General features: G+C 41.7%; 1 protein-coding gene across 1 annotated transcript in view; it reads right to left on the minus strand.

The window, feature by feature from the left end:
• Nucleotides 1–12,587, minus strand: part of prkg1l (protein kinase cGMP-dependent 1, like) — a 43,740-nt gene that overhangs the window by 1,652 nt on the left and 29,501 nt on the right. Inside the window, exons 10-16 of the mRNA XM_077223688.1 lie at nucleotides 7,248–7,313; nucleotides 7,047–7,115; nucleotides 6,856–6,952; nucleotides 6,591–6,730; nucleotides 5,542–5,631; nucleotides 4,303–4,444; nucleotides 3,995–4,158 (exon numbers count right to left, since the gene is read on the minus strand). Of these exons, the coding sequence (XP_077079803.1) occupies nucleotides 3,995–4,158; nucleotides 4,303–4,444; nucleotides 5,542–5,631; nucleotides 6,591–6,730; nucleotides 6,856–6,952; nucleotides 7,047–7,115; nucleotides 7,248–7,313 (768 nt within the window). The remainder of the gene's footprint in view (nucleotides 1–3,994; nucleotides 4,159–4,302; nucleotides 4,445–5,541; nucleotides 5,632–6,590; nucleotides 6,731–6,855; nucleotides 6,953–7,046; nucleotides 7,116–7,247; nucleotides 7,314–12,587) is intronic.

A 12,587-nucleotide genomic window follows, 5' to 3' on the forward strand; every position in this document is an offset into this window, starting at 1 on the left:
AACAAGACAACATGAAAGCAATGAAAGCAAGACAACATGAAAGCACGCAGCCAGTGATAAACAAGCTGCATGCAACACAGCACAAGACAAAACATGACAGCAAGTCAAGTCAAGTCACCTTTATTTATACAGCGCTTTTTACAATACAAATTGTTTCAAAGCAGCTTTACAGAGATAACAGGAAAGTAAAGTTGTAATAGTATTGTTAAATTCAAAATTAAATGTTAAATGTCCTCAACTAAGCAAGCCAAAAGCCAATGGCGAAAAAGGCAAAAAAAGGCGACAGCACATGACAGCAAGTCAAGTCACCTTTATTTATATAGCGCTTTTTACAATACAAATTGTTTCAAAGCAGCTTTACAGAGATAACAGGAAAGTAAAGTTGTAATAGTATTGTTAAATTCAAAATTAAATGTTAAATGTCCCCAACTAAGCAAGCCAAAAGGCGAAAAAAAGGCGACAGCACATGAAACAAGGCACACAGACAAGACAAAACTGGAGTGTCATGGCTCTGTCACAAAACCAAGAAATAGACTAGACAGAAGTGGCAGAACCCTGACACTACCCCTCCTCTGAAGGGATGCCACCTGGCCTCCTTAACAAGGAACACCACAAAACAGGAACATTACAACTCACCAATAGACAACACATGACGGGAAGATCAAAACACAGAGACAAAGTGGGGAGGGAGGGGAGTCAAGACAGAGCCAGCATGACAGTCCAGGAAGACTTTAGCAGAGACCAGGGAGGGATGGGAGGGTTGAGCCAGGGTGGCTCAGGCAGGGCTAGAGTCCTAGCAGAAGGCCGGGGCGGTGCCAGAGGGACGGACCAAGCAGGCTCCGGCAGATCTGGAATCCTGGCAGAACGCCAGGGCGGTGCCGGAGGGACAGACCAGGGAGACTAGGTCGGGTCTGGAGTTTTGGCCTAGGGCCAGGGTGGTGCAGGGAGTTTAGGTGGAGCAGGCATGACTCGCAGCATGGACGGATCCAGCAGGGCAAGGAGCTTGGGCGGCGCCGGCAGGGCAAGGAGCCTGGGGACGGCCTCCGAGTCTTGTGGGAAGCAGGAAGCCCTCCTCCTCCGTTTCCGAGAGCGAAGCGGCGCCGAAGCCTTTTCGACCACTACTGGGGGCATGACAGGGAGAGTGGACGGCTCTGGGACTAACGGGCTTGGGACCACCAAAGTCGGGTCCTCCTGGACCACCAGACAAAGGGAAGCGACAGGAGCCCTCCACTTCCTGTGCTTGCGAGGGCCAGGCGGTGTGGGAAAAACCGCCTCTGGGGGCGCTGCAGCCTCTCTGGCTGCCTCTGGGAGTGCTGCAGCTTCTTCAGCCACCACTGGATAGGTGGCAGATGAGGCAAACCTTTTCTAACTCCTCCTCCCTCTCCCCGAAGGGGTCATTGGAGGACTGGGGACTTGGCAGTTTGTGCGGTAAATGGGAGGTGGGCCAAGAGGCGGAAGGCCACCCTCCTCTCTGCGATTGAAAACATACCCCACAAACTGCCAGAATGACAGTTTCCCCAGCATTCCCATCTCCCAGGCACGGACAGGCTTATTAAGGCTGTTGTTGAACATGTCCTTTAGCACTGCGTCACTGGTGTTGAGCCCCTCCGCTAAATACGGGAACTGGCAAGCAAGCTCCTTCACACTGCTCTCCCATTGCCGAAAAGAAAGAAGCTTGCTACATTTCTCCACCATCAGATGAGTGGAGGGGCAGGGAGATGGAAAAAGGAAGATGTCCATTGTTTGCTGAGTCCTCAGTTGGCTGGTACATTCTGTAAGGGTTTCGGGTAGGTGTGAGTAGCAAGGACTCAAGAGCAGAACAATGGGCTTCTATTAATAATAAAAATAAAACAGAATACAAACAAAACTAGCCCATGGGGGAAAACAAAAGACTTTACTTGGACTGGACTTGGCAACAGGATCTAGGCAGGACACAAGGGGTACAAATTAATCAATCAGGTAACAAGATGGGTGGGGCTAGACAATGACAGGAGAGCACATGGCACAAGGAAACACACATGACAAGCCATGTGCTAACACCAAACATGACAAAAACAAGCACATGGCCAGTAAAACAAATCACAAGCCATGTGCTAACACAAAACAAGACATGAACACACAGCCAATGAGAACACTCATAAGCCACGTGTTCACACAAAACAAGACAACATGAAAGCAAGCAGCCAGTGATAAACACAAGCTGCATGAAACACAGCACAAGACAAAACATGACATAAGAGCACGTAAAACAAGGCACACAGACAAGACAAAACAAATCAGGAGTGCCAGGGCTCTGTCTCAAAACCAAGAAATAGACTAGACAGAAGTGACAGAACCCTGACAGTTTCACACTAGCATGTGCAATGTTTAAAAGGATAATTCACCCCAGAATGAAAACTGTCATCATTTACTCACCCTTATGTTATTCAAAACCTATAAGACTTCATCTTCTGAACATTAATTAAAATATTCTATTTATATTTTCTAATAATTTAGGCCCCATCCACTGAAGGTCCATTCAACCCAAATTTTAATGCTTCAAAAAGTACAAAAAGACATCGTAAAAGTTGTTGATTAGAATTGAGTGGTTTAAGCCCAGTCTCCTGAAGAGAAAGTTGCTTTATATGATGAAAAGTTTAATTTAGGCCTTTATTAATATGTGAGAAAAAACCTCATTGCTTTTCCATATTTTATGTATTGTATGTATGATCGCTTACCTAAATGAAATCGTTCATTGATGACAGAATTATCTTTTTTTGATTATACTTTCAAAACATTTATTTGCTGTGCTGCCCACTTACTCGCTTATCTCATTCTAAATATATTTACTGGATAACACTTTTCCCATTGTTTATCCATGCTAAAGATTTAGAAATAAGAACTGTATGTGGTCTTCGACAGCATGCTTGTGCTACACATACTTTAAAAAGTTATTATGTGTTGAAGATTTCTGTTAAAATAGCTCAGACGAAAGCTACAAATAGACCCAGGCATGTCGTTTTAGCATCAATTGGACACAGATGTAGGGGTATTCCAAAAATGTCACCTTTTTGCTCAGCACTTTTTAGGGGGTTTTGTAGGATTTTCGTCCTTGGAAACAGTGTGTGAGTTGTTTTTCTTTTTTGAAAATAAACCAGAATATTACTTGATGCTTATTTCAATCATGACAACTCTAGAAGTAGTTTTTACATGTTAATGAATATGTTAGTCAAGTCAAGTCACCTTTATTTATATAGCGCTTTTAACAACATAGATTGTTTCAAAGCAGCTTTACAGTGATAATAGAAAATTAAAGAAACAGATTGTTTTGGCTTTACAGCAGCTCTAGGATAAAGTTATTGTCCAGCTAAAGTTAGTTTTTGATTGATTCACTTCCGTTGCAAAGATCATTACGGTAGTTATTAACTCAGGGGCCGCTTACACGATACTGTTCTAACTGAAAAAAGAAACCTGTTAATGTGTTTTGGCCATTCATCTGCACGACAACAGTGTTTGGTGGCTCGAGAACACAAACTTTGAAATAGGTTCCAAGGTAAAAGTTTTGACAAATTTAGAAAAATTTTATCATCTCAGTGTAAACTTCAAAAAACGTGAATCTGTGAAAACGGTGATGGCGGTGCACATAGATATTACGTGTTTAGTTTATAAGTATGCATGTTTGAATATATATGTGCGCATACAAATTCGTACCCGTCTTTCTTTACAAATTAACATCGCCAAATTACTTATCTGGCCTACATAAAACAGAATTTTTAGTAGTTTCCGCGGATCCATGCGAACTGAAATAATTTTGCAATGTTGATGTAGTTGGTCTTGGAACTCTAATTACTAACTTGCAGCGAACATGGAACCAGACTATTTAAATGTTGAGCAAGCAATCTCATTGGCTTATATCTCATATATCTTAATCTCACTGGCTTTTATATAAGCCTACAATAGTTAAATGTACTGCAACACAATGATTGAGTCAATGTAGTGATTTTAAAAAACTCACCTGCTATTGAGCAGTTCATACAGCAACATCCCTAAAGCCCAGAGATCTGCAGACAGGCCATGACCTTGATGCAGAATGACCTCTGGAGGCTGATAACCCACAGACCCACAGAATGACCAGGTCCTGTGCAAAGAGCCCAGCTTCTTAGCACAACCAAACCCTGTCTGATACAGTAGATAGAGAGAAATACAACTAAGTGTTAAGTGTTTATAGATAAAATTGCCAAATATGAATAATCACAATCAAGTGGTTACAGGATGCCATCTGGTTTAACTTTAAACATGGTTGAATTTGTGTGTATTCAGCACCAGTTTAGCATATCCACGTTGGTCCAATAGCACATTTTCAGGTTTCAGGTCTCTGTGAACAATGCTTTTGCCGTGTAATACACTAAGAGCTTCCAGAACGCATGCTGCATAGAAGCGAACAGCATCTTCTTCCAGTGACCCCCTGAAACATAAAATCGCATATCAGTCAGTCACTGTCAGTTTGGACAAAGTCGCTTTCAACCAGGCTGGACAAGCCAATGCGCATGTGCAGTCCTAAGCGTGCGTCTCAGAACACTGACTGCTTCTTTAGCAACCATTGGGAACAGTTTTATTTATTTTTTCTTATTTTGAAGAATATTTTAATAATCAAAGAACCTTTTTACCATTATAAAGATCCTTTTTGTGGAAATGAAAACATTCCATGGATGTTAAAGGTTCTTTATGGAATCATAGATGCCAATAAAGAACCTTTATTGTTAAGAGAATAGATTTCGTCAAATATCATATTTACTCCTGATAAAGTCCTTCCTTGCAATTAAGTGATTTACAAACACTTCGCGACTGAATCACTAAGAACAATCAGTTTGAAAGAACTGTGTATGGCCAACATGTATGGCCTTGTTTACACCTGGTTTTAGATGTGTTTTGGTCGATCGGGTCACAAGTAGACGAGGGAGACACATACCCGTTACACCTGGTGTTTTAATCTGTCTCTTCTTTCCACTTCGAACCACTTTTGTCCTGATTTCTTCGAGGGGAGGGTCTATGTTTGGGTAAATGTATGTGTTTTCAGAACTTTCAATCTAATGGAACAAAATAAGCTTGTGCAATTTGCACATGAATGCGCTAGGAGATGACGGAACATTGTGCTTGGTGCGTTTTTCGTCTTCAAACCAAACTTGGGTCTTCAGCCGACAAAGTTTAAATCCCATCTGGCTAGAGCTCTTCCCATAATGTTACTCATTAGGTCAGTAGACGGAGAGTAGACGGTCTTTTGTGGCTGTTTGAACACATTCGACCACATGAGCGTTTACACTACGAAAGCAATCCGTACGAATGCATTTTCAACTACCTCTGGAAGTGGTCAGAAGTGGACAAGCTCAAAATGTTTTAGACCCCGTTTACACCAGTATTTAGCATCGTCCACTTGTGATCCGATCGAACAAAACGCATCTTAATACCAGGTGTAAACAGGGCTTATGTGTCGGCTCCAGCATCCCTGCAGCACTACAGAGGACAAGCAGTTTGGAGAATGAATGTATGGATCTATGTATGGACCTGTCTCTCAGTAAAATCCACAGATCTCCCCCTTCACAAGCCTCCATCAGCATATACAGGAACCGGGGATCTTTAAAGGTACAATGCAACCTGAGAAAAAAATTATAATAATCAAGCTTTTGAATCTTACATAAACAGCCAACAAAACATTGTTATTGATATTGTTTTGATGTACAATTTAAATTTAATTTGCAATCAACTGACATGCTGATATTAAGAGAAAATATAAAGTTCAAAAGTTTGGGCTCAGTAACAATAAACCTTTTTTATTTATTTATTCTTTTTTAAAGAAATCAATACTTTTATTCAGCAAGGATACATTAAATTGATCAATATTGTCAGTCTTTCACCTTGTTATATATATATATATATTAAATAATAGCTACTTTTGAACTTTCTAGTCTTCAAAGAATTCTGAAAAAAGTATCAGTTTCCACAAAAATATAAACTGTTTTCAACATTGATAATAATAATATAAAACAAATGTTTTCAGAGCAGCAAATCAGCATATTAGAATGATTTCTGAAGGAAACTGAAGACTGGAGTAATGATGCTGAAAATACAGCTTTGATCACATGAATAAATTACATTTTAAAATATTTTACAATAGAAAACAGTTATTTAAAATTTTAATAATATTTCACAATATTACTGCTTTTACTGTATTTTTGAATGAATGAATGAATAAATGAATGAATGAAGCAAGGCTTGGCAACCGTATAAGAGACTTTTCAAAAACATTACAAATCGTACTGACCCCAAACTTTTGAACAGTAATGTATCCAAAATGGGTATGAGTCCAATAAGGAATACAACTGCATAAACATAACAATTATAATTAGATGCAAAAATGGTTTTATTGCCTTATGTCACCAGAGAACAGTTTTACACATCATTCCACAAACAACATTGAATCCTCTAGTTCTTCGGGATCTACTGTGTGCTGGTGCTTTACAAATCTGATTAACCTTTTATGAAACATCAACGATAAATAAGAGGGTTCACTGCTGAACTCAAGGTGCACTGAAGACCCTAGAGTATGTTCTGACCTTACTATAAATGGACTTTGGAGATCCATCAGGATGTGTTTCTCCGAGAGCATCCTCTCTCTTTGGCCTGGGCTCTGTATTGCCTGCTTTCTTATGGTCTTTAATGCAAACTTACAGCTGGGGTCACTCTTCAAATGGACCTTGAGACAAAAAAAAAATGTTTGGCTGAATTATAATTCATATCAAGTGTTTCATATAAATTATAAATCATCATCAAGTTTTAAACTGCAGAACTAGTATATGATATGCATCGTACAATACTCACGAGCTGAGTGTGGCTGTACTGTCCTTCCCCCAGATTACACTGCACTTGAAAACTGCTAAGAGACATTTCACCAAACACAACCCCATCTTCCTCTGCCCTGTTTATTATATAGAGATCAAAATTTAATCATCACACTGGTGAAGTTTTTTTTTATTTCGGTAGATAATTAAAAATTTATCGACATGACTTACTTCGATCTGGCCTTGTTGCAAGGATTGTTTCTGGCATCGTCTAAGCCTTCAGTTACTTTTTTGAAAAACCTAGATATAGATGGTGGAATATAGCCAAGGTCAACTGTACAGCATATGTTTGAATTAGTTACTATGTTTTTTCGCCCACTATGCTGTTTCCATAGCATGAATGTTGGTTTATGCCTCACGGCTCACACTTACTCTTTGTCTATGACCAGACATGTCACATTGCCTGAGGCAAGAACACTCATCGACCTCATGTCGTCTCTAAAGAGCAAAGGAACAGGTCTGAGATGTTAATGTTACATGATGCCTTCTGACTTGAATTTTAATGTTTCAGTAAAGCCACAAAAAATTTTACATGCACATGTTTGCTTTTCTCTTACAGTTTTTCTCGATTGGTAACACACTATAGTTTAGTTGGTTTAGTTGGACCAATGTCCCAAACCATTAATTCAGTTCTTGAAAAAAAGACACATTTCTCAAAACGTTTCTCACCTGTTTTCACACACGTTCCAATTTTCTTAATGTTTTCTGCCAAACTCTACACAACAATGCCCTCATTTTGCACAGGATTAACATGTTCTCATTTAGAAAACACAAATGCACAATATAATTAACTCAAGTATCACACTGTGAACTCAAATTTCACACATTTATCCATGTGTAAACATTAAATAGGAAAAATGATGCAAGTAAAAAGAATTCTTAAAAAGAATCAGAATTGATTATGTGCTTTGGAAAATAAATCCTAGTGGTGGGAGACAAAGAGGAGAGGGAAAGAAAAATAAAGAGGACAGGGCAAAAAGACACTTGTTCCTGATGAAATACAAAGCACTAGAGTTGACCATTTTCTTGAGCAGGAATTACCATGAGGGAAGTTGGCCTACAGGGTTTTTATATGACTTGCACATACAGTACAATTACAGCACACAGTAGCAGTAGTGTAGATGAGAGAACTTTCATTATTCTATGTACAGTAAATACTGTAGCACATGTTGTACACCCTCAAACTCATAATTGTCAAATTGATTTGTAGCCATGTACTTTTTACATTTAGTATTTTTGCAGAACTGAGAGACGACAGCCTAGGTGAGGGAGAGAAAAAATGTTATCAGTAGAGTAAGAAACTGCTCTAGAATGGCAAATATGGTCATTACCAGTACTGTAATTTAATTTGGCAGAGGATGCTGACTATATTTATTTACTGTACTGTAATTCACAGTATACTGTTTTGCATTACATACCAAGTTTGAATTCTTTGGTATTTCAACTTTTCTTTTCTAGTGCTTTTCACCGACTGCAAGGTCTCTTTACAGAAGTGTAATGAAAATTTAAAAAAAAATCTTAAAGCTTATTGGGTTACACTTAAAGGCTCACTTGTTAAAATGTCATTGTTACAGTGCAATTGTCACGGGTGGTTGCAGGACGGCAGACGGAGACGAGGATATATTTCCAACACGAAAGGTTTAAAGGGGTCATATAATGCCATTTTCATACAAGTTCATTCGATTCTTTAGGGTCTAAATGAAAAGTTTGTTTTCAGCACGCCATTTCAGTGCATATGCCTTTAAATGATAATGAGCTTCGCTCACTCCGCCCCTCTGTTCTGCGGGCGTTCATAACAGCGTTGTGACCACACCGCACGTGGAGTGTTTCCTTGACAACAGTTGAGGGTATAGGAAAAAAATGGCAGCGGGAGTCTCTGAGGAGGACACATCTGTGCAACCGTATCAGTTTGAACCGGAGTCGGAACAAGATGACGGCCCGAAGAAGTTCGACAATTAAGGCTCGAACATGACGTTTCTGAATGGTTGGTTATTATATTGTCACTTTGATCTATCTTTGTGTACTGGCAGGGTAGAGTAACTTAGTGAGATGTACGAACGCTTGTGTTTACTGATGTAAGTTATACGTACTCAGCTTGTAATAACACAATATCCATAACGCGTTGTTCATTAAGGATTATGAATTATATTGAGAACGTCGTAGCCTACATAGAAAACATGCCGTATGTACCCTGAGTGTAAACCTTAGCGGCATTCATCGTGAAGCGATTTGCAAATATTAATATAAAGGTTAATAAAATTGTACACTTACTTTTTCTGGAGGTTCAGCAGGGAGACATGATTAGTTGGTAACGATTCTTTTTTCAGGAGCAGCTTCTTATCAAAATCAGCTTTATAAGTTACTTCCTTCATTAATAAAGCAGTCTGGTGAGAAAAGATTTGCGAATCGCGCAAACATCAAAGCATTGACGTTGCTTGTGGGGAATATTCCCTTCGAAAACAAAACTCAGCCACTGTGTCTTCAGCGGTTCGGATTTTGGAACATCAAAATTACTGCTGTGTTCGTTATTACACCCAAGAACAGAACACCACAATCGCTTAGACGCCATTCTGCTCCAGCATATCAACAATGACGGACTATGATGACTGACAGCTCGCTCAGGGCAGGGATCTGTTGAAACGCTGCTGTCAATCAACAATCGTGGGAGGGGCATCCGATTTAGTGACGTCACAAAATCGAACGGCTCAATTTGAGGCAGGGGAAAACATATAAGGAGATTAAAACAAAAACACTGGATAGATTTTTATCATTATATGATGGTTGTGTACAGGCACTGCCAACACACATTTCAGTACAATCAACTTGAAAAAGTGCATGTACCATTATATGACCCCTTTAATGATAAATGATTGCAGAACAAGCAGCAACACACACTAAATACAATGGAGATCGGACAAAGACTGACTGAACAGACGTAACTTAAATGCAAACATAGATGACACTGATTAGCGGAACACAGGTGATACAGATGATGATGATGACAGTAAAGATGACACATGACATGTGAATACAAGCAGACAAGTCCAAATGAAAACAAACTAACCCAAACACAACTGTGACAGAACGCCCCTCCCCTCGTGCCGTAACGAGAGAGATGAAGGTGGTGGTTTGGGAGGAGGAAGAGGAGCAGGCGGAGGGCTGGCAACAGGATTGGGTGAAGGGCTGGAGAAGGCAGGCAGATTACAAGGAGAAGAAGAGGGTCCAGGCAGAAGGGAGGTATATTTAGCGGGAAGACTTGTGACCCATGGTGGAGCCGATTGAGGGTGGAGCCATGGAGGTTGAAGGGCAGAAGGTTCTAGGGCGATGACGGACTGAGCTGGAACCGATGGGGGAGGATGACAGGGAGGAGACGGAAGTTCGCCGGGTAATGATGGTGCAGCGGGTTCAGAGGGACACGGGGAAGCCACTGGCTTGGGCAATTGAGGTGTAGACACAGAAGAGCATGGTGGAGACAGAGGGACTGAGGACCAAGGAAGAGCAGAAGGGAGGGAGGAGTCCAATGGAGCCGAGGGGACGAAGGGACGAGGTGAAGCCAAAGAAGAGCAGTCCAGAGGTGATGGAAGGTCAACGAGTGACCAAGGCGGATCCGGGGGGACAAGGGAGCCTTGTGAACTGATGGGCCACAGCGGAGATGAAGGAGGTAGGAGCCAAGGGTGAGCCAGTGGACTGATGGGCATGAGGAATTCTAGACGCGGTGGTTGGAGTTGGATACAGGGCATCCACTGTCCATGATGGCTCTGAGGACTGGAAGCCCCTCAGTGAGCCCACAATTCCGCTGGTGTCTTGAGGGTGAGTGACGGGGCTGACAGGAGGCAGAGGAGATGAGGATGATGGCTGGATGATGAGAGGCCGCAGGAGAGGGAGGTTGGGTGGGAATTCAGGAACAGACTCAGGAACAGACTCGGGAGTAGCAGCGGCCATCTCGGCTGAGAGCTCAGGCGGCGACGCGGCGGCCATCTTGGGACGAGGCTTTGAAAGGGTGGTCTCGGCGGGACGAAACTCTGGAAGGGAGTCTCAAGCTCAGGCTTGACAGGCATGACGTGAAGACCAATTCAGGTGATTTCGAAGGCTGCTGATGATGGAGTATGTTTTCTGGATCGCGATGCGACACTCTCCAGACACCTGCCGATGGCTTCCCTCCAGTTTAGTCCATTGGTGTTTGGGAGGTCGGTGGCCTGGTGGAAATTGGCCCCGATCCAGAAAAGCAGCTTGAGGGTTTCGTCGTCGAGGGGGCTAGTGACGGCTCGACGAACAAAGTTCTCCGCAAAGGAAAAAAATTCCGTGCTCTCTTGAGCAATTGCTACCCTATAGGGCCACGGTTGTCAAACTGGGGTACGCGTACCCCCAGGGGTACGTGGACTGATTTCAGGGGGTATGTGAAAAAAGATCTAAGGGACTGTTCGTTTTTTGTTTAAGGGGCTACCGGAGGAGTTTTGAGATCTGTAGTCAAAAAAGACTTGACCCTCCCTTCGCCAGCAATAATTTTTTCTATGACCCTCCAAAATGATTGTGAAAAAAGGCATGACCCTCCCCGATAATTTATTTATTACTTCTGTGGTTTGCACTTGGCAAAGATTTTCAGATAGCCATTGTTTTTTTTACAACCATGACAAACGACTAAACTCCTGCTTTCTCATCTTACTAGGGCTGTAACGATAGACCAAACCTACAATTCGGGTCGTATCACGATTTTTGATTTTAGATTTGAAATAAATCATGTTTTCGGTGCTGATGCAGTGGTGACGCGTTCATGCAAGGGTGGCGATGCCAATAAAGCATCTAAAAGCTGCCAAAAAGAACCGGCATAATGATTATGAATATGTCAAATATAGCAAGGAGACATTTTAATTGTTTATTAATAAACAAGTGTTTGTCAGTGTCGGCTGCAAAGATGAAGTTGGCCAAGTTGACTCGCAATCTTCGCAGTAATGAGAGAAATGCACATTTCATACGGATTACATAAGCAGAGAGTCTGATTTCTTTAGTTTTGAATTGTTCTGTTAAAAGTATTTCAACCTTTCTATATATTTCTCAGGTTCTCAGGTTTTGAATTAATCCCTCCATGTAATAAACAGTCATGTAGTCTGTGTTTTTGACAGTGTGTGTGTGTGTGTGTGAGTGCATTGTGACTTTGAATCGGGATTAGCTGTTAGCTGTTTGTACCTTTGGGTGTGAGTTTTTAAAATTGTTTGTGAGGATTTGAGAAAAACCCTCATTCCCCGAGGAGGGAACAGGGACGTAAGTCAAGGACTTGGGGAATGGGGACGAATGGGGATTGCTTGCGCGCCTATCTCCTTTGAGTGAAACTAAACGAGCCAATGCACATTGGCATGCAATAATTGCACCAGCTGCTGTGCATCGCGAGCATACAATGAGCAGTTATTACTACGTAAGTCAAGACTGACGAATGGGGATATCTACCAAACACAATGGCTGCTGGGCCTTCCAGCGCTCCACTTGAGCCTCCTGGCCTGACCGCAGTGTTGGGCAGAAAGTAGGGGATCTAAGCAGAGAAGGTCAGTCACTGCTGTTCCGCAAGACCCACTCAATGTGACTTATTGGATAACGCTAGGAAACCGTGTCCTTGGGGAAGTGAATGCTGCGGGAGCCACATCCTACCCCAGAGGGAGGCACTGAAACGGTTACACATATGGACTAACCAAGCAGGGTTGTAAAACATATGGCAGTCTC

Source organism: Siphateles boraxobius, unplaced genomic scaffold, assembly GCF_051911475.1.
Source record: "Siphateles boraxobius isolate OS27281-9 unplaced genomic scaffold, OSU_SipBor_1 9, whole genome shotgun sequence".
Classification (NCBI taxonomy): domain Eukaryota; kingdom Metazoa; phylum Chordata; class Actinopteri; order Cypriniformes; family Leuciscidae; genus Siphateles; species Siphateles boraxobius.